At 43.1% G+C, this 22,159-nt stretch overlaps 3 protein-coding genes across 9 annotated transcripts; 1 reads left to right on the top strand and 2 right to left on the bottom strand.

Annotated features, from left to right (window-relative positions):
• Positions 1–1,879: 1,879 nt before the first annotated feature.
• LOC6573203 (FK506-binding protein 5) lies at positions 1,880–4,341 on the bottom strand. 2 transcript variants are annotated; one of them, XM_001999257.4, is made up of 4 exons: positions 4,221–4,341; positions 2,906–4,153; positions 2,727–2,798; positions 1,880–2,660 (listed from the first exon to the last, which is right to left on the bottom strand). In XM_001999257.4, the coding sequence occupies exons 1-4, from the start codon at positions 4,234–4,236 to the stop codon at positions 1,975–1,977; spliced, it is 2,022 nt and encodes a 673-aa protein (XP_001999293.1). In that variant the 5' UTR covers positions 4,237–4,341; the 3' UTR covers positions 1,880–1,974. The 2 variants fall into 2 exon arrangements, with proteins under 2 accessions (XP_001999293.1, XP_015022289.1); XM_015166803.3 differs by having other exon boundaries at positions 2,906–4,156.
• A 94-nt stretch (positions 4,342–4,435) lies between these two features.
• LOC6573202 (ankyrin repeat and sterile alpha motif domain-containing protein 1B) lies at positions 4,436–9,028 on the bottom strand. Of its 5 annotated transcripts, none has more exons than XM_032733605.2 (9): positions 8,821–9,028; positions 8,355–8,463; positions 7,494–8,281; positions 6,857–7,013; positions 6,143–6,414; positions 5,248–6,080; positions 4,952–5,188; positions 4,765–4,896; positions 4,436–4,700 (listed from the first exon to the last, which is right to left on the bottom strand). In XM_032733605.2, the coding sequence occupies exons 2-9, from the start codon at positions 8,456–8,458 to the stop codon at positions 4,593–4,595; spliced, it is 2,631 nt and encodes an 876-aa protein (XP_032589496.1). In that variant the 5' UTR covers positions 8,459–8,463; positions 8,821–9,028; the 3' UTR covers positions 4,436–4,592. The 5 variants fall into 5 exon arrangements, with proteins under 5 accessions (XP_032589496.1, XP_015022285.1, XP_001999292.2 ...); XM_015166799.3 differs by having other exon boundaries at positions 6,143–6,456; XM_001999256.4 differs by lacking the exon at positions 8,821–9,028 and having other exon boundaries at positions 6,143–6,456; positions 8,355–8,544.
• Positions 9,029–9,160: 132 nt separating this feature from the next.
• LOC6573200 (prolyl 3-hydroxylase sudestada1) lies at positions 9,161–13,853 on the top strand. Of its 2 annotated transcripts, XM_001999254.4 has the most exons (7): positions 9,163–9,321; positions 11,471–11,561; positions 11,812–11,951; positions 12,034–12,231; positions 12,296–12,490; positions 12,541–13,158; positions 13,225–13,853. In XM_001999254.4, exons 1-7 carry the CDS (start codon positions 9,273–9,275, stop codon positions 13,536–13,538), a joined length of 1,605 nt encoding a protein of 534 aa, XP_001999290.2. In that variant the 5' UTR covers positions 9,163–9,272; the 3' UTR covers positions 13,539–13,853. The 2 variants fall into 2 exon arrangements, with proteins under 2 accessions (XP_015022284.1, XP_001999290.2); XM_015166798.3 differs by lacking the exons at positions 11,471–11,561; positions 11,812–11,951; positions 12,034–12,231; ... (1 more) ...; positions 12,541–13,158; positions 13,225–13,853 and adding an exon at positions 9,529–11,305 and having other exon boundaries at positions 9,161–9,321.
• The last annotated feature ends 8,306 nt before the right edge of the window (positions 13,854–22,159 follow it).

Below are 22,159 nucleotides of genomic sequence, written 5' to 3' on the forward strand. Positions count from 1 at the left end.
TTTTGACACTGCAAAGATACAAAAGAAAAAAAGGGAAAGCGTGTGTTTAGATAAAGCTTTGGAAATGGAAATGTTTTAGAGACTAGTTTCTTTTTGAGCACTTTGACAGAACTGTCAGGTAAGATCTTAGTAAGTGACCTAGTTGTTTATCTAGATAGTTAAAACCATAAAAATTGCAAAGAAAAAAATTATTATTTTATACCAATTCTTTAAAAGGAAATGTAAAACAACAATACGAAAGAAATATAATTCAAGGAAAAACTAATTTGAAAATCGTATTCTAATTTCCAAAATTTCAATTTCCAAGTGAGCACTGTATCATATTCCAAAAATTGTTTGGAAATGGTTATTGAATCTTTCCATTAATGGAAGTATATTGAAATATGAATACTCTATAAAGGAATTCAATTAATGTTAAGTAATTAATTAAATATGTAAATAAGGACGCGTTGCACTTATATAAATTCAAAAATATACATGATCATATATGTATGTGTCTTTATATGTATCTAGCCACCTTTACATATTTACTCATACATACATACATATGTAAAACGGATGTTTTTATTTTAAAGGATTATTCAAATTCGCATAACAAAAATTGAGCAGTGAATGTAAATGGGTTAACGGAAATTCTTGCACACATTTCCAACAGCTGCTGTCGACTTGTGCGTTGGCGCGACAGCAAATCAATTAAAAATGCAACAACATATCAACTGGCGTGTGTGTGCATGTGTGTGCGTAGTTGCATGTGTGTATTTGCGTACGCGTTAATTTCCATTACAAATTCCCATAGGATGCTGGGCATGCGCGGAAATAAACGCACGAATTTCCACAATGAGAGGCGCGCAAATGCAGAGCCCACAATAAGCAATAAACGCATAAACGGTAAACAAATTGCCGCTACCTGTGAGACAATCCACAATCCACACAAAAACGCCTTAAAAGGGCGACAGACGCACTCACACATATGCACGCTTGCATCGATATATGTAAAATGAACACTCAAACAAACTGTGAATGATGCGTACGCATATGAATACATTCGCTCACATATGCATGTGTAAAGCGCCGTTAGCGCCGCTCATAAATGTCACTGCAAAATGTTGTTGCTGCTGCTGCCGGCACATATGGTGCTATCGTTCTCTCTCACTCTAGCACTATGACTATGAAACGCGTTTAATTTTTTTTGAGGAAGATGCGACTGGAAACGAATTTGGGCGAAAGGAAAACAAAAGCCTGCAATATGCATGCGTGTGTTTCTGTGTGCTGAATTCCCATATGAAACGAGTTTTGTCCAAATATTTTTGCATTACAACAACGAAAATCCATTAACAATGCAAATATACACATATACACACCCACACACATGCTCGCAAAGCTAAACAGCGTTTTTAATATCCGGCGGGAAGAACAACAATAAACGCTCGTTTTATTGTTTATATTTACTGCGTACCTTCTATGCAACAATTAATAATTGTTGATCAGTTTGTTGGACACAAACACACACACACGGACATCGACAAATATTGCGCGTAGTTTTTTTCTTATTCCATTTGGCGAGATTTGCGTGAATTAACGGTAACGGTAAAATCGAAAACGACTCACGAGCAATTTCGCTTCACCGACCGCACGCTACGACAACGATCTTCACAATAACAAGCCGAATGTTGCTCAACAAACGGGCCAAGGCGTACAGCGCGCGCCTTGGCAACATGTATACTCAACCTATCTCAGCTGGCAATCGATTACAATGCTGGGTTGCTATTTGTAAATATCGAAAGGTGTGGTGAATTTTAAGCTCATTGCCCATGAATAAGTAGCCGTTCACTTTTGAATGACTTGGTGTCGCTTACCCCAAAATAAGTAAATTTTGCAGTAAAATAGAAATATAGATATATTATAAAAACGAAAATCAATTAAGAATACAGAATTAAAAATATATTGTTAAACGATTATTTAATAATCGGGATATCAACCAGCGTTCTCATCCAGTTGCCGGCGATGTTGCATTTGCAGCTCGAAACGACGATTCGAGCGAACTCCGCGCACAATTTCGCTTCTCTTCTCGTGTCCGCTGCGACCCTTGAACATTTCCATATGCCGCTTGCGACGCGCTTCCAATTTGTTCTGCATGGTATCATCCCTGTCGCCGGGCTTTACCTTCGCTATGCTCTGAATGCTGCCTGGCCCAGAAGCTGCTGGAATGAACAGCTTCGATGTCACCGAGGTGGACAAATTGAATGCCGGCCTCGGCACCGTCTTGTTGCTCGACATAGCGGGCCGAGCCGGCACCAATGCCTTGGGCTGTGTCACACCCACAATCTTGCGGGGCGTCGGCAGCAGCTTCACCCGCTCCACCTCCTCCGGCTTCAATGGGGTCAACGTATAGCTGGGCACTTCGATCTTTTTGACTGCACGCGAACGCACTGGCGTCTGCTTCATTGCTGATGTAACAGTTCTCTCCGATTGTTGTTGTTGTTGCAACTTAACTGCAGAGCTTGTTAAGACCTTGGCACGCACAGCCTTGCGCTCCATGTGCTCCACCAGATTCTCCATCTTCTCGAATTGCTTTTGGTGAATTGCCGCGAAATTTGGCAGTTTGGTACGCGCCTTCAATTTACTGGGCGTGACTGTGGACTTTATGGGAGGATATTGCTCTGAAAGGATATGAAGATATATTAGATACATGTATATGAATTGGATATATATACTGCTGCACTTACTCATCTTGGGGATGCGGCTTGGCATAGGATTTGGCTCCAAGGATTTGGAACGTTTGCGACGTTTCGTGACATCTAGAAAAGGGAAAATTATTATTATTATAGGGCTTTGAAAATAATAAGGAATAGATAGTGATATAAATGAGATTAAGATTGGGTATTGATATATTTATAGCTCTTACTGCTGTTGTTCAGATTCTCCCAGCGTTTATCAATATCATTGACATTGGCCATTTCCACGGGACTGTAGAAGGTGACTCCCTTGGCCTTCGTCTCATTGGATCGTGGTATTGATTTCGAGCGCCTATGTCGAGGATTTTCCAAAAAGATTCCAGATGAACTGGCTTCGCAGTCTGTGAATTCCGTCTGGATTTTGCGTTTGAAAGGTGTAGGAAAGCGATAGGCCTTCGGCTTCGTTGAGTCACTCTCAATATCTGCAGCCTCCGGTTGCTTGAGATCTACATCAATTTGCTGTTCTTCCATAATGCACAAGGCGGGCATCACTTCATCCGCATGCGCTTTGTCCTCGGCATCGAAGGTGACGTTCAATTCGTTCTCTGTCTCGCCATCATCGATCATAATGAGCGATGGCATCTCATCGTCTTCTTCTGGTTGATGCTCAGCTTCGAGCGGGCACAGGCCCAGCTCATCCATATCGTTATCATTAAATACAGCTATTTTGTGATCTTGCTCTTGAACAGATTTAACATCATTGTCTACTATATCTGGGCACAGCTCCACTTTAATCTCCACTGGAGTAGGCTCAAATGGTTTCTTCTCTCCTATTTCCTCGTTGCATTTCTCTTTTTTATTTTCATCATAAGCATTGGGCGATGATGAGACTTCTGTTACCTCTAGCTGCTTGGAATCTTCTTCTTCTAGTTCTTTCTTTTCTGTTTTCTTCTGTTCCTCCTGCTCCTTCATCTCGTCATTCTCCTTATTTTCCACCTGATCCTTCATATCTTCGCCTTCTTGTTCCTGCTCTTTTTCGTCGTCGTTTCGCATTCGCTGTTCCTTTTCAACTTTTGACGATTTGGTCTTTTTGGCTTTGCGACTGCGCTTGCCCGAAGTGCGACCCACCTCGGCTACGGTCCATTTCTGTGTTTTCTCCTCATCTAGATTCTCCTTGTCGACAATGGTAGTGTCCTTTTTCTCCTTGCTGGCAGAAGACAACAGATTCTTTTCAATGATGTCTGTATAGTCCAGAGTCGGGCGCACGCTCTTGCGGGCACTGCGACGCGGAGTTTCGCAGGCTTTGCGAATGGATGCACTGGGTGTCTTCGGCAAAGACATGAGCTCATCATCGTCGGGTACAGTCTCTCTATTTGAAATACTTTCATTTTGCTTTTGAAGAACGGCGCGTCGCGTCTTTTTAGCCACAGGCGTCTGTGGGGCTGACTCCTGGTGCAGCAGGACGCCATCAATTTGAGCTGCTTTATGAGTATAATTTTGTTATATTTATACTTCTGAGAATAACGCATCTCAATAAGTATTTACCTGCAGTTGTTTCCATTATTTTATCCCAAGAAAAACTCTTTTACACTATGTGCGCGTCTCTTTTTTTCGTTGCTTTTAAAATTGTTGTATGCAAAGCCAATGTTAGTTAACACGCATTATGCGCGCGATATGTGGCAAAAGTATCGATACCTTCTGATGAGCAACGATAATGTTAGGTACGCATGCGTCTATCGATATAAAATTTCAAAAAGGCGTTGAATTTTAAAAATGTTATTTATTAAAAATTTCTTTGAAAAAATACTACTAAACTGCGTACTTATTTTAAATAATGACAGTTTTATGATGGCAACAACGACTAGCAAGTCAAGTTAAAATGAAAAACAATGGTATGAACATTAAATATGTTATAGCTTAGCACTCATCGGTCTGTATTATCGGGGTACTCTGACTGCTGAGGGCCAGTTGATAGGCAACCTCAAAGGCCTGGCCAAGAGTCAGAATTATTTCGTTAGCCAGTTCCTGTAATGAAATACAATTAATTTCACAAATGTATTGATATAAATTATTGTTGAAGGCAACCTACCAAATTGTCAACCATAAAGACATGACAATAATGCAGCTCCTGCTCTTTGGTTATATAGGCAAAGTAACGCATATCCTCCGCATCCTGGCACACGCAATTGATGTTCTCTATGTCATGCGAGCAGATGGCAGTCTAAAATAGATTTAAAATAAAGTAACCTAGCTGGCAGATCGGTCCGGTAGCTCACCTTTAACTCGTGATCTATGAACTTGACGCCCATGCAGGAGACGGAGATATCCACCTGGAGGCGTGTCTGCAGATTGGCTGCCTTGAGATACTTGGTGGATGTATTGCAATTCTCCAGCAAACTGATGTCGCTAACACTTGAAGCTGCCTTCAGCTTCTCATCGATCTTCAGCTTCTGGATGGACTTGCGCGTCGAAATGGTGCCCTGCAACTGCCTGATGACTGTTGAGCCCAGATACTGCAAGGATTGAATTCAATTAGCAGTTGAATATAAATTAAGATATAAATTATATATACATAAACAGAGTAATGTATTTCGCCATAGACCAGCGTATAGGGCGAATGGCACCAATGCGAAGCTGGACTCGGCGATTTGACCAGCAGCAAATCCTCCGGATTGCGTATGTGCAGCGATTGACGAGCGTCTTCCATAGAGCTAGGTTGCAGCTGTTCACTGTGCATCTCATCCTGTTGCTGCTCCATTTCCTGCTCTTGTTCCCGGTCCTCATCCACCTCCTGCTCCATTTTCTCTCCCGGCTCTGGTTCCACAATGCACACCTCATTGCCTATATTCTCGAAGATCGTATCAATCTCGGCCCACACACGCGAAGCACTAAAATCCTCGCCAGTTGTGGAGAATCGCTGCTTGGACAGACTACGCCGTGGATTGAATGCATTGACGTTTCTCACCATGCTGGGCGAACGCAGGCCACGCCCATCCACCACATCTAGCGCCAAATTCAAAGTTGAGCCCTTAAAGAGGCCAGCGAAGGGCTCATCGCCCACAAATTCCTCCACCTGATCGGAGCTGCAGGAGATCTGAGAGTCATCTAGACGCGGCGGCTGCATAAAACTAAAGATCGTGGTCTCAGCCTCAACCACAGTGGGTGGCGGATAGTCGGGCGTGGGTGAGTGGCGAGCTATATGCTTGATGCTATTGTTGATGTTATTATTATTGTTGTTGTTGTTGTCTACAGACTGCCTGGGTAATATATTCTCATAGTCAAGATTTAGGCGCGTGCGCGGCATGGGCACCGGAGCTTGCAACGGAGCTTGCATTGGAGTTTGCACCGGGGTCTGCACCTTCATCTCCACATAGTCAGATCGAGGTTGTGCCTGAGGTGCACCAGCTAATAAGCAAAAACAAGTAATTTGGTTAAGGATTGGTACTGGGTCATGTCGAAGAACTTACAGCCACTGCTGTGGTTGCTCCGCTCCTCGCTGCTGGAGCTGGGCTTGAGCAGATTGATGTACTCATAGGAGCGCGAGGGTATCGAACCATTGGAGAAGGTCTGCGCTGAGCCGAGTAGAGCGCTCTGATACGGCAGCTTGTAGACTGGCTTATAGCTGGGCCACAGCTCCTCGCGTGGCTCCAAAGTGTGCATATCGCTCACCGACTTCTGTGGCCTAATGGGCTTCATGTCCAAGTAATTGGTCGGCCTTTTGATGTAATTATCCAACGAGCTTAAAGAGTGCGAAAGTCCATTTGGTGGAGGAACTTGCTTGCTACAGTCAAGTAGTTACAGTTTGTTTTTTGAGAGGGTGGTAGTAGTGTTATGTGGGAGAGAGAGAGAAAGAGATAAAGAGAGAGAAGACCAGACCCGTTATATGAAGGCGCTGTGGCAATTAAAAGAACTACCAACCAATTGAGTACGCTGTGTGTGAGTGTGTGCGTGCGTGCGTGCGTGAGTGTGCGTGCGAGTGACATAGGATGATGAGCATGAATTCTATTCTGGAGCCGATCGGAGTTCACATACAAATTAATGCCTGCATTTCGTTAATTGATCTCACAAATTATAACATGTGTATTTAATGTGGGCGCATATGAGAGAGAAGTTACTTGGGTGCATGTGGGCGTGTCACATGTATTTCAGTGGTTCAGTGGTTAGTGCGTGCGTTGGCTTACTTCCTCTGCTTGGATGGATCGCTAAGCTTGGCCTGCTTCGGCCGCTGTACATTCTTCTCGTAGAGGCGCTTCGGCAGCGACGACGACGAATCGATATGGTTGACCAGCTGCGTTTGATTTCTGCGCAACATCTGTGACTCAGTCAATTCGGTATATTCTGAAAGTAAACAATCCGTGTGGGCGTTAGAATGTCAATACAAAGAGAGCCCAGTCATGGGCCCCACTCTAAATCATGGTATACTTATAGGAATTATTAGTTTTAAAACTATATATACATACTCTTTCTCTCCCTATATATATATATATGCATATTCTATCGAAGAGTTTTATTTTAAAGATATATTTTACTGCAGATCGAGGGTATATATATAGAGAGAGAGTTACACATTCCGTAATTCCTATTCAACATCATCTTTATAAATATATATTACTGGTAAAAACATGCTTAACTATTTATATTAACTATTTAATATATATGCATATATCTACTCTATCAGAGTGCTTTATTTTTAATCATATATTGCACCTCATCAAGAATATATATAGAAATATATTGGGGTTACAATGAGTACGTTACATATTGCGTAGCTTATCACAGGATAAATTTAATCATATTTATTTCGGTCAAGTTGCGAACCTTTGATGATGGCTGCAATCTCGTAGGTCACATGAGGTGGATAATCGGAGAGTAATTCGAGGGCGGTGCGTCCGTTGCCGTCGGTGGCATGGACATCGATGCCAGCTCTGAGTAGGGTTACCACCACCGACTTCTTGCCACACAGCGCTGCCTCGTGCAACGCGCTGCCCGCATTGGTTAGAATGTTGACATCGACGCCAGCTGCTAACAGCGTTTCGACCACTTTCTTGTGGCCATTGCGGCTGGCCAGGTGGAGGCAAGTGTGCGTGAAGATGTGCTTGGTAGGCGTGGGCGAGTATTGGTGCGAGTAGCCAAGCATTTCGGCAACCTCATCCTCGTCATGACGGCGATAAGGTGCAATCAGATCGGGATCGGCGCGCAGCAGAGTTTGCACCGCCTGCAGCCGGCCGAACTGTGCAGCCAAGTCCAGAGCCGTCTGAAAGCTATTGTTGCGTATGGTGGGATCGGCGCCATAGGACAGCAGTATAGCCACGACATTGGTGTGCCCGTGCTGGGCACTCGAATGCAGCGGCGTCTCGTTATCAATTGTCTGGGCATTCGGATTTGCCGGCTTGCAGCTATGAAATAGGAGCATCTTCACAATATCTTGATAGCCCGCCCAGGAGGCCAAGAAGAGCGGTGTTGTGCCACGTATATCGGGCACGTCCACCTCTGCATTGTGGGCGAGCAGCAGGCGGACGACGGCGCTATGCCCATTGAGACAGGCGTGATGCAATGAAGTATATCCATTGACATCTTGGCAGTTGATATTGAGACTTCGACGAAAGCTAAATAAAGAGAGAGGGAGAGAAGTTATAAAGTGTATTGTAACTCTAATACTAATACAACGACTATGCTCACCTGGACAGTGGACCGTGTCGCTTGGTCATCAGTTCCAATAATTTGCCGACGGTTTTTATATCCCCACTGCGGGCTGCTTCAAGTAAATGCTGATCCTTGCCCATTGGAGCTATTTCATTTATTTAAAAGAATATCAAATTTGTGATTAAACTAAAACACAATGAGATCATAGCTATACCCCACCCCCACCCACACCCTTTCAGAGTAAACAGGTCTCTCTTTCCCACCCGTTGTCTCATCAGGTGGCAGTCAGCTGTTTCAGCCCACTGTAAACTCAGCAGCACGTTCCAATTATTCACACATTCCAATGGGCACACACACGCATAAACAAACACACCAGTACATAAGGTATGTTTGTTTTTATAAACATGTTGGATTTAGGGCCTACTCTTCCAAGGTCATCGTACGGCATTGCCACCCAAATTTTCACCAAAAATAGTTCAACTTCTCATTCTTATGCACCTACCGACTAGTTCTTCACTTCCTAAATAAAACACTTAATGAGCTATAAATGCGGATAGCTTGACACAAATTCGATCAAACATTATTATGTGTGCTGCTGCTGGTCGTTGAACGATTAATTAATTATAGTGCTTGTACGTGGAAATAAGAACCACTGCAACAAGTCCAACACTCTACACTATCAACAAATAGAAACGAACTGGCAGTAGAACGATCGCTCAACTTGTGCTGTTAAATTTCTTCAGCAATTCGTTCCGTAGCCTCACTTTTGCGTTCTGTTGCCTCCCTACTGCGTTCTGTTATCTCACTTTACCGGCATGTGTGTGTAATCGATACTTATCGAATCGTCGTTTGCTGTCAGTCAGAGACATCGATGTTTTTGCTTTAGACGCTCAATGTACATTCATTTGGTTAATCATATTAAAATTGAATTCTACAAATAGCCAAATACACAATATGGAAGAAACTAGTTCTATGAAGCCCAAGCGCAAAGACACAACAGAAGGTGAGTGGAAGCATACGTAACCAGCATTTAAGTAGCAAAGAACTGCGTATAAATGATAAATGTGCCGGCACAACGAGTTCAATAGAGACCGCTCGTCCGTGTGTGTGCGTGTGTATAGGTGTGTTCGCTGGCCATACATTAAAATTTAAGGTATGCCTTTCTGTTTAAATGCTTAATGCAATGTCATTCATTGTGTTGCCCTTGCAGATAAAACGGGCGAGGAAACGGCCGTGCCAAACAGCGACGGTCCACAAAAGAAATTGGCGAGGCTCAATGAATCGCTGGAATCGGCGTCTGGAGCGGGCGACGCAGACGTGCAGCTGGCACTTAACAAAGCTTATCAGCAAAAGGATGTGACGCAATGGCTGCAGTCAGCGTGGGCCAAGCAAGCGGCAAGCACAACAGAGGAGACGACTGGTGCACAAATCTATGGCGAACCATTCCAAATAAGCTTGCTGCCCAATTTCCTAGAGACAGATAATACGCGTGCTTTGGTCGACGAAATGATCAACAAGGTGCATTGGTCGCGCAAGCAAATGGATTTGTACGAGTTCTATCAGAGCACCGATTTATCCAATATGCTCGAGTGCCGGCTGCTCACGAACTTTTTGCAGATGCTGCGAAAGCAAGTGCGACCATGGCTTGAGGAGATCACAAATCTGAAGCTAGACTATGTGTCCGCCTCGTGCAGCATGTACAGCTGCGGTGACTACTTGCTGGTGCACGATGATCTGCTGAAGGATAGGCAAATCGCCTTCATCTACTATCTGTCGCCGTGGCAGGGCGTTGAGGGGTGGAGCGCGGAGCAAGGCGGCTGCTTGGAAATCTTCTCCAGTGATGAGCAGTGCTATCCACAGTTTCCAGTGCAACGGAAAATTGCGCCCAAAAATAATCAGTTCGCATTCTTTAAAGTCGGCTCACGTTCCTTTCACCAAGTGGGCGAGGTGACGACCTTTGACTATCCCCGTTTGACGATCAATGGCTGGTTTCATGGCGCCACCAACGAGGCCTTCGTGGCCGACTCCTCGCGCGCCTTTCCTCGCCTCAGCTACCTGCAGCCGAATGTGAATAATAATCCCAGACTGGGATTGCTTCTAAACGATGTCTACCTAAAGGCAGCCACGCGTCGCAGCATACAGAAGCGGATCGAGGAGAACTCGGAGATATGTCTGTATGAGTTCTTCAAACGCGAAAAGTTCGAATTGGCTCGCGCTCAACTGCTGAACGATGAGTCGCTGAGCTGGCGACGACAAGGACCCGCCAATGCGCACAACTATGAAGTGATGGATCTGGACACCGCCAAGGGCACTGTTCAGGAGCTGCTGCAACTGTTCCGTAGCAATGCCATGTTTCAGCTGCTGCGCGACTTCACCGATCTGGATCTGTATGGCGTGGATGCCATTACGCCCACTTGCAGCGTGGAGCTGCAGCGCTGGTCGCACGGCAACTACACGGTGCTGGGCGACGGTCTAGTCAGCGAGGAGAATACCCTGGATTTGGTTTACTATCTGAACGCGGCGGAGGGTGCGGCGGTTATCACATATCTCTCACCTGATGTGGAGCAGCGCACGGCCCACAGGAACGGTTTGGATACCGACCAAAGCATTGATAATACTGACGATACAGAGGACGACGAAGAGTGCCAAGATGACTCCGTCCTCCTCACAATAACTCCCGTGGACAATGCCCTAAACATTGTCTATCGCTGCGAGGGCACCACCAAATTCACCAAATACGTTTCACGTAACACGCCGCTAGACAAGGGCCCGGTCTTTGTAATATCCTGCAGCTATAAGGAATAATTGCGATGATTTGTCCACGATATGTCGCCGCACGTACAAGCCATAAACTGTTTTTCAAACTGGCGCAATGCACAAATATTAATATTCTGTTTTCTAAAGCTCAGCGAGAGAATGTTGTTTGTATACAAGCGGGAAAGCCACTAAATGAAATGCCCAATAAAGTGATGTATAAAGAAACGCAAGCAATCAAGAATTTTATATATGCAAATCCCAAATTATTTCTAAAAGTTTAGCAAATGAATTCTTCAACCTAATTGTTTTATCAATCAGTTTTCAGCTTTAGCAAAAATTCTTTACCCTAATTGTTTTATCATTCAGATTTGCTTTTTTGTTTGTTTTAATTGCAGATAAGTACCGCATTGCTGCAACGATTGCGTTCATTGTGGTCATCGTTGGAATTGGCGTGCCCATGTGGTGGAAGACAACCACGGTCTACAGGTGAGTCAGCTACAGTGAGAGCTCACTATGGTGGATGTTTGTGATTACATGGAAGCAGAACAAATGGGGCTTCAAGTGGAGTCATTCGCCACAGTGAACAACCTGTAGAATGCTAAATTAGATTTCAGTAACTTATATATCATATTCTATAGCGATAGCTTACTTATCTCTTAGCACACTCTATACTAATTCCTATTTAATACAGTTTTCACTGCATTCACAATCTACAAATTTGAATTCTCTTTCCCAGAGTCTCTTTGCCTTCGTCTGCCATTCTGCGCCTCAGCGATCATCCCATCAAAACAGTTGTACATGTGGCCATCTATACGCAGCAGCCAGATCGCGCCCAGCTGCTCATTACGGAGCTGCAAAACGCATTTAAAGACAGCAGTATGTCAAAAAGAAAAAAAAAAAAAAAAACATTAATCATATGCATGGCATGAAACCATTACTAATGACTATTTCCATTTAGATGTTTGGATTATGGAGTTCAAGCAGCTGTCGCCATTCGCCAAGGCATCCGAGGCCCATACTCCGGCCGCCTTGGAGAAGTTGCTGCTGCAGGAGCATCCGCAAAGCGTGGGAGATTTCATGTTCATTGAGTGGCCCAAACTGGAGGATGAGTTGCTGCTAACCACTGAGCGCTCGGCGCTGATGCGCACCGATGTCAGTAAGTAGCTATGGCAATGGTTATAAATTTCCTCTTGAAACATTGCAAATCTTGCACCTTTCAGCTTCCAATAAGATGGCGCAGCTGCTGCATACGAAAATTCTGCAAACCTATCGCGTCAATCAGATACTCAGCAAAGATGAGCGCATGGGCATCAAGTCGGAGGCTCCACAGCCTGACTACGATGTGGTTATATCCGTCCTAAATCCTAAACCTAAAATCACCAATGCTAAGTGGAATGTCGTGATGGCTGCGCAGAGTAAGTTCGTCTAAGATTTTCAAGCTCGCTCTAATCACTTGCAATTGCAGCTTATATAGAGCCCTTCCTGGCGCAAATCTCTGACATATCCAGCTACACAGTGCGCACTCAGTGGAAATATCGTGTGGCCCTTGAAGCCGATCTGAAGCAGGTGCGCGATCAAACCAAATTGGGTCGCCACTATGCTCTGCAGGAGTCAGCCCTGCCGCATCTGCTCACATCCATAGCACAAAATTTGAGCGCGAGCATCACGGACAAACCCGTCATCAACTTGGTGGTGTATGTACCGCCCTGCAGCTCTGCACCGCTGCACATATACAATAACAAAAATGAGATATTGACGCGTGATGGCGTCGATGCATTCATTTCCCCACCCTGGGGCGGCTTCATAATAGCCAATCCGCCCGAGAGCGTCTGCATGGCCTATATAAACGACGAGCCACCCATGCAATATTATGTGAATACTAATGATAATATGCAGGTAATGCTGGATCAGCTGCAGAAGCTATTGGACATCAGCAGTGAGGTGCATGTGTCTGGCGTCAAGACAGTGGACATTGAGCAGCTGGCGCCCAGGCGCTGGGAATACGAATCCTATATACGACGCAGCGCTATTCGCCACATTGCCACAGCCAGCAACACGCTGCAGAGTCTGATCAAGCTATTAGGTAAAACAGAGCAGAGTTAGGACTAATTAGATTCATATTTAATGTGTGTCACGCTTCGTTTTGCAGATCAAATCAGCTACATTGTGATTGACGATCAAGTGGGCACCGCCATAACCAATTCGCATAATGACATTCTGGCTGCCAAGGCCGCATTGCTGGAGCATCGTTTGCTGAATGCCTCGGCGTTGGCCAAGCGCGCCTTTGTGGCCTCGGAGCGCGGCTTCTTTGACGCCAGCTTGTTGGCACAGCTTTACTTTCCTGACGAGCAAAAGTATGCCATATACATTCCACTGTTTCTGCCGGTCATGGTGCCTGTGCTTAGCTCTTTCAATATGCTGCGCAAATTGCTGCAGCGCAAGCGGAAGGAAAAGCAGCCGTAAACGAGCCATATCGAGCGCGCGCTTAGTCAACCAAATTATGTATCATTTAAATTAAAACAATTAAGAAGATTCTTTAGAGATTTGAAAGTTTACTAATAGTTAAGCTCGTCCGTTGCGCCCCTCCTAATAGCGTGATCATCTTTCCGAGCATACACTGTAGACGCTTACGCAGATGAGATATGCACACAATATACGTAGCTTCATGTTAGTGCGTATATATCAAGATTTCGATCCAAAAGTATTATATGTACATGTAAATAATTTTGATTACTAAATCAAGGCGAGCAAATGGCACTTCGTAGCGCCTCAATTTTCCCTGATGACTTTTATTGCTGGTAGGTGCGATATCAGCGCAAAAATCAAATTTGTGTGTGTGTTTTTTTTTTATGTCAGGGCTGAGAGATGCCACGCACCCACATCCATGCCCATAGCCCCTCCGGGCCAATCGAACGGACGCAGCGTGTGAACATGGCGCATAGGTCAGAAGCGGGATGCCGCCTCATGATGAGTGTCAAAACAAGCAACAAAAGCTTTGCCAATTTTGTTGTCTTCTCTTTTTGTTTTTGTATTATTGGCAAATCAAATGTTGTTACACTCTCGCAGACAACAAAGTGCAGCGAAGTTGGGGTAGTCGACTATATAATACCCTAACACGTATTAAGAGTGATCAGTCATAGATTAACTAGTTTCTTGTGAGTGAATTCAAATTGAAAAAGTTTGACTGGACTACAAATTCGTAGTTCCGAATATATACTTTTTCGATCATTAAATATTGATTAAACAATCTTAGCTATTGGGCTTCTCGGTGTTGTGTGCTTAAGCTTTTATAATTATTCTTATAGTCTTTATTGTTAGTGTATTGCCTATTGAATTGGTTATTTATCTCCCAATTCTCCTTCATTTTATTTTTATGTCCTTCAGTTGAATATATGGTTTCTCGTTCCTTTACGGTTATCTCTTTGATTTTCTCTTCTTCCACTTCCCTCTCTACCTTGTATATATTCTTTATTTTTCTCCTCATCTATCACTTTGCAACCTCTATTTATACAGATATATGTTTTTCTCCCTCTCGCTCTCTTTCTGTTTGATCTTCGCTGTGTCTTATAAATATTTAACTTTGCTACATTTCCTATAGACTCTTTTCTTTTATATTCGCTGCGATACTCATACTTTCAAGTATTCCCTATATTGCTTGATATTAGATTCCATTTGTAAATACTTGACATCTGCATTAATACCAAAATAAGGTGAGCTACTCTCTCGCACCCCTCTTATCGGCTAATCTCATCACAAGTCGAATGAATATTTTAACATAATCCGCTTGGTAAGAGCATTCAAATTGCATGCAAATGCAAATGAACAAAAAAAATTTCTGCACAGCTGTCAAAACTCGTTAAGCATTGAATTGGCTTTGGCTACGGTTATGGGGCTATGGGCGCTGATCGGTTGAGGGTGGAAACGGAAGACGCGGCCCAGCATCGACGGCAAACTATGGGCATTAAAAACTAAATAGTTAATTTTTAATTGCGCATGGCTCGTTGAGTCGAACAACAACAACAAGACAAAAGCTGCGTCAAATGAATAAATGTGAGTGTGTGACTGTGAGTGTGAGTGTATTCAAGAAGTATTTGTCTCTTGTATTGCAAAGGTTAAATATTATTTTAATGAGCTGAGCTGAGCTGCGCTTGTCTGAGACGCGAATACTTGAATAAGAAGAAGAAAAAACTACCTTTTCTCCAATTTACGTTAGCCCAAAAGGTCAACAATGTGACTTTTAACCAACGCCAAATGCCGTCAGCTTGCCAAGTGGCTTTGTGTCACGGCTTCAAAGCGAAGACTTTCGATTATGTCCCTGTGCCCATCCACCTAGACCACATGCCACATGGCCACATCATACATAGTAAATCGAGTCGAGTCGATTGACTCCAGTGGGGAGGCACTGCACTTGCGAAGGGCTCGACGTCTGCATTTCCGGCGCCGATTGAATCAAATTACATGCCATCTCCTCCAATTGCTTTGGTTGGCCACAAAACTTCGATTTCCCACACGCAGCCCGAGCCAGAGTCGGAGCCAAACCGCACGCACGTAAAAATTCAATTCAGTTTAAGAGCAGCAACTCGTCTCAGTTTTGAGATTTTTCAAAGAAGTCAGCTAAACCGAAGGCTAACACAACAACGCAACTAATTTTGATGCGGTTGTTAAATATTTCCAAACATCTCAACAGAAAAATGAGCTGGCTGAAAAACAAATCGGGCGGAAAATCAAAGCGAATACCATATACTCTAGTAGGCAAATTTCGTACTACCCTTATGAACTCTATTTCATGAAAATCTGCAATTGGTCTGTTGACGTTGTTAAGCCTCTAGGTGTTGTAGTGGTTAAATATGATAAAGAGATTCTATACGATCTAATTTTCTTGTTATTCTAGATGTCATAGTGGTTCAATTTAACAAAATGAATAAATGATCTTCTGATGTTGCTATAGTGGCTCGCAATAATGATTCTTTATGATCTTCTGAAGTTCTTGTGGTTCTAGATGTTATAGTGATTTAATGAAAGGATTCTATATGATCTTTTGATGCGGAGAAATGTCAAACTCGATCAATTTTGGAATTTTATCAATCGCTATAAGTTGACATGGCTCTATATGATACAAGTGGTTTTAAATGTATAAGTATATTTGCTATATATGATATTCTGTGTCTCTATAGATCTGTCTGATATTGATGGGAAACTGCCAAACTTCATATATTGAAGACTTTCTTCATATTCAAATACATAAACTGATGCTTTATAAATTTAAATGTGTGTTGTCCCTTCTTTAGTACTTCCCATATTCATGATACCCATCTTATACACTGTGCGAGGGCTTCAATGTGGAAATATTGTTATTGTTTATCGATGAAGATGATGGACACTTAAATGCAATTGCCGCAACAAAGGCAGCAACAAGGCGTATAATTAATAATTGATTACGCTTAAAAACGGACATTCAGTGCCCAGCCTGAAGAATTTCGAGCTGAAGAATTGAAGAATTGATTGGTAAAATATCTAATAAAAAAATTAAATGGCACAAAGTACAGGGAGCCAGGTGTGCCCATGTGTTTGGCTTATATGGCAGCCAGTCGCGCAATTGCCAAATGCGCTTGGCCATAAACACTTTTGACCATAAGTGCAGTTGTTGTTGTTATTATTATTGTTGTAGCAGTTACTGCTGCTTGGGTATCTGCGTGTGTGTGTGTGTGTGTGTGTGTGTATTTGTTTTTTATTTAATAGCTGCACTGCATTCCCATCGCTGCGAGCTCGCTAAGTGAAATTAATAAAAATTGCAATCAAAGCTGAACGATGCTGCTGCTGAACCAAAAACGTCAATGCGTCTGCGCAATGCACATAATTTGTTTAATTAATTACGCCAACACATTTTCATTGCTGTCGATTGCCCAATAGCCGTGATGTGATTTTTCACATAAAAATAGAAATAGAAAAAAATACAAATGGAAAAAACTGTAACAACCAAACGGATTTGGCAGCTTTCGAAAGATGTTGCTGCGGCTGCTGCCACTGTTGCTGCTGTTGCTGCTGCTGCTGCTGCTGCTGCTGCTGCTGCTGCTGCTGCTGCTGCTGCTGTTGCCCGTCAGCAACATTCTCAGCATGCGCCAAGGCCAGTGGCATTTTGTTTGTGCATATGTGCCTGCATCTGCGTTCATCCGCGCACATTGCAGCTGGAAGTTCAACTCAACATTTAAGCCAACTTTTGTGAACGGCAAAAGATTAGTTGCTGCTCTTTTTTTATTTTTTGGTATAGATCCACGCTGGGCCCATTGTCAATGCTTATATAGGGTAGATTGTTATTGTTAAAAATATGTGTGTAAGAAGCAAATGAAGGCTTGGCTGTTACCATAAATTTGATATACTCTTGAGTGGGATCTATAGCTGAGGGTGCTTACTCAACTCAGTTTGGTATGTCCATAGAAATCTCTTTCTCAGCTTATGCAATCTTGAGACATGTAAGAAGTGTTTTCTTCCCCACAAAGTTTATTTTCATAATAAATTTTATTTCTATTAAATCGATTCAAGTCTTTATTGATCATCCAAAGACTCGGATTATGTTTAGAGCAACTCGTACGTTTACTTATCAGCAAACTATTCCACCACAGCATACCTTTCTCTTTGCATTCTCCTATTAAATTATCTCTTTCGGGATATCTCATAGTCGTGCATTCCCAGCTACTATTTTTTGTAGTACTTTGTATCACTTCTTTGCGAGTTGTTTAGCATTTTCAGTTGTTCTGGGAAATCTATGGAGCTAGCTGCGGGCAAAAACTAGAATTGGGCTCGTGACACGACCAAAAAGCACCTCAGCTCGTCGTCTTTATTGACAGCGAGTTGATGCAGTGTAATGCACGTGTAGTCTTTTATGTAGAACATGTTTAGCTATTAAACAGCTACATTTGTATGTATTAAATTGATTTTTATAATAATTCATATCATTCTATATATGTAGTTGTATAATTTCATTTAATTTAAAAAACAACATTCAAGTCAATTTTTTGATTAGCATCGTCATACTAATTCTGTGTTTATCTGCTTATTCATTAATTTAGTTTCTTCTTGTTTCATGTCGTACCAACTTTTTTCTATCGATAGATACTCGTATCTAAACATTCCTCTGCTCTGCAATACTCGCAAATGCAGGCGAGAGTGCGACAGTCTCTCTCGTTAGCGTGTCGTATACGTAATGTAATAAAGTTGTTTATATGACAAGAGATTATTATACAAATTGCCAAACTCTTGTAGCTTAGGCCGAGATCTCAAATACAGCTCGACTAAATAACAATGAAAACTTTTTTTAATTTGTGAAAACGACAAATTACGCGACGAAACGTAATTCGAAGGTTTCACACAAAAAAAAAATTGTTTGCATAGATTCGTGTTAGATGGACAATAATAATAAAATAGTAAAAAAAAAAATGGCGAGTGATTAAAAAGCGTTCAGTAAGAAAAAATGTTGCTGTCAGAAAATAATAAACAAAAAAAAAATATATATATATATAAATATTTTTATATACACATACATATACATAGCATGTACTACAATGCCTGGGAACTACTGAGAGCTGAGTGCTGAGGGCTTGTTGGATGCTGCTGGAAAAGTGTCGATGCTGCAGAGAGGTTTACGATCGTGCTCAAGGACGCTTATAAAACAAATATAGCGAAATGCATTAAACAAAAGCAAAAATATAGCTTGCCGCCATTTGACATAAATGCCAATTTAAATGCTGCAAAACGCATAAATCAACAAACGAGAGTTGTTGTTGTTGCTGCTGCTATTGCTGTTGCTGCTGCTGCTGTTGCTGCTGCGGCTGCGGCTGTTGCTGTCGTGTTTTAGCCGAAACAAACGTTCAGCAAGTGGCGCACCTTAAAAACGTTTTTCTGACTTTATGCCCGCGGCAAATGCAAAGCAATTGAAGAAGACACCAAGCCGAAGGGAGCAGAGTTCAGTCAACGGCAACAACTGGGTGACAAAAAAAAAAAAAAAAACAGCAAATGGCGTTTAATTGAATCAACATAAGCCAAGAAAAGTTGGCTTAATAAATGCGCATAATTTGGCACATCCTGGTCAGTTGGCATTTAGTGATGCTGATATTGAGTCTAGAGGAAATGACAGTTGCAGTTGGCTGCTGGGTCACAGCAGCAGCAGCAGCAGCATGAACAATGCTCAGCGGCAAAAGACTGAAAGCTCATTAACATGATTACAATGAATAATTCCATGCACATACACATACATATACATACATATAAATATGTTGGTATATTCCAACATTGTTGCAAATAATTACGAAAAATGCATTTGTATGGCTATGCAATTAGTCACAGATAGCACAACGGCAACAACAATAACAACATGAGGAACAACAATCTCTTGGGTGTCGATGCAGCATCTGCAAGACTGCGCGTCGCACCACGCCGCGCCGGATTCTTGGCGAAATCAGCTGCCAGGCAGCACCTTTTGCCGTTTGCCATTCCCATAATTTGCAATACATACATATATATTTATATATACATTTTTGTTGTCATTTATTTTGTTGTTGTTTGAGCGAGCTTAGCAACTGCAATGTCTATAACATTTTCTCACGTTTCGGCTTGGAAAGATTTCGGCACAAGTTGCGCCTAATCGCGGGGGTGCTGCCTAATGCGCATTTTATGCAAATCCAAATGCAGCATCAACTGAGCATCAATATATAATATGTATATACGTATATATTTATCTATATTTAGATAGTTATATAGCTGCCTGGATTTTGGGCAGTTTATGAGTGCAGAGCTTAAGTTGACAGTAGCTGGTCGAACAAGTTCGTTGCTTAAGTCTTTCGTTTTAATTGCTCGCATAAAACGCGCATCTGTAAATCTATTTGGCAATGCGTTTCGCTAACTGTCAAATTAGCTGACCGACCGACTGGCTGACTGACTGACCGCACAACTGGCTGGCTGACCCAATCCTGCGCCTGAGCCGTCGATATTTCGCAAGCATCTGTCGCATCATAAACTGTAAATTGCACAGCTGCGACTGCCTATGCCACGTGCAGGCGTACCGAATCGCAGCCCATGCGAAATGCTGCCAGCGAATCAGGCAGCGCAGCGTGTGAGTGTATGTATGTGATTTCTTATTATGAGGTTTTCCACTTTATCAACGGAAAATCTGCTGGCAGCCAGCCGCCACATGCCTATGCTCATTGCTGCACAATTACTCAATGGGCTCCGACAAGCAATTCCAATTGAAATTGAAATGCCCAGCCATGCAGCTCCCAAGCAGCCAAGCAGCCCCATTCCCAATTTCTGCTTTTGACTCGTTTGGTTTGGCCTGATGCTAACTTTTTGGCATTTTTTTGGCGCGTCGCGCTGCCAGCAAATGCCAGACGCGCATCTTCAGCTTAATTGAAATTTACTCTTGCTGCTGCTGCTGCAGTTACTGTGGTTACTGCTGCTGCTGCTGTTGCTGCTGCTGCTGCTGCTGCTGGTGAATGTCTGCATGCATTTTGCATTGGCTCCCACACATTGTGCAAATGCTTTCGGCACTTTTACTGCATTCAACCAGCCAAGCATCTTATATAATCACACACAACCAAAATAATAATAATAATACATAAAACCCCAAAAAAAGAAGAAAATGAAAAAAGAAATATTAAATAATTTACGTGCATTGGAATTCTTAACGAGTTGCTGTAAGACCCTTTTACCAGTTGCCATCGGTACAGCAAAGTCGTGGCGCATTTATCAATGTCAGCCAGGCGGAGGCCATTCAAATTGATGTGTATTTAATTGAAAGCGGGCGCTAATTAGAATTGTGCCTGGGCTGCTGTGTAATGCCAAAAGAAACTCGAACCGAGTTCGTGCCTTAAGTCTTTTGTTTGGCGCTCGCTTTGCATTTGATTGTTGATTTTGTTTTGTTTTATTTTGTTTAGCCTAGCCGCCTGGCCGTCTGGACACTTCCTAGTTATTAGCCTTTCCCACGCAGTTGGGCAACAGCATCGCGTGAGTCATAGCCTTTCTTTGCCGGGGATGACACAAAACGTAGGCCAAGCAAAATAAATTGAACATTTATTATGTTTTTTATTTGTAGCCCTCTCTACCCATCTCTGCCCCAACGACCTGCCGAAAAACTGTTACACAATCATTGCAGCTGAACTCTGAACATGAGCCGAGAAATTAGACAGAAACAACAACAAAATATTGATGGGAAGCCAGTTGCAGGCGCAGCACATAGGATGGTATATGCCCGCAGCTAAACGAGGCTGCTGCAAGTCAACAACCAGTCAACTCAGGCTCGTCTTCAGTTGACATTTTTTGTTGTCGTCTGTTTGTTTGCTTACAGCTGCAGCTGCTTTGCTTTGTTTTTCCGGCAGCCAACCTCAACTTTGAAATGCCAAGCTGTCAGTTTAGGGCCACACTGTGATGGACATTAGGCGTCGAGCCGCCTTTATTTTGTCTCATTTTTGTTGGCCAGATCAGAAACTGCAAACAAAAATGTTTTTTAAATAGCAACGCCCAGTAAGCGGAGATCTCTGCTAGATCTGCAGGCGTGCAAATTCCCACACTGCAACAAATGCCGCGCATTCCCCACACTACTTACCCATATACGCGAACCGGATTGCCGAGAGGCAGCAACATCAGCAGCAGCAGCGGCGGCAGCGGCAGAGGCAGCGCGACTTTTGCCCCGACACAAGCAGTCGTCGTGGCAGCAGCAGCAAGAGTAAATGACAATGCCGCGCCGCGCCATGACTAACTATGACATAATACCAGCGGAAGATGCAACCGACGCTTCAGCTTCAGCTTCAGTTGCAAGTCAAACAAACATTTTCTGTACATGTAATTGCAGGCGTCTTGCGGTGGGAGTGCGGTCATAAGCATGAATTGATGCTGCCGCTGCTGCTGCTGCTGTGGCCCTGTGGCTGCCGCCAGCTGACGTAAGTGAGTGACAAACGATGCCAAAATGCAACTGAAACAACAATTCAAACAACATGTCACACGCTGCGTATGCGTAATGTGCGTTAAGCATGCGACACATGCGCCCAGCCAGACACGAAGCTTGGCCAAAGCTAAAGCAGCAGCTTCTAGCATCG

This window comes from Drosophila mojavensis, unplaced genomic scaffold (assembly GCF_018153725.1).
Source record: "Drosophila mojavensis isolate 15081-1352.22 unplaced genomic scaffold, ASM1815372v1 contig_16, whole genome shotgun sequence".
Taxonomy (NCBI): domain Eukaryota; kingdom Metazoa; phylum Arthropoda; class Insecta; order Diptera; family Drosophilidae; genus Drosophila; species Drosophila mojavensis.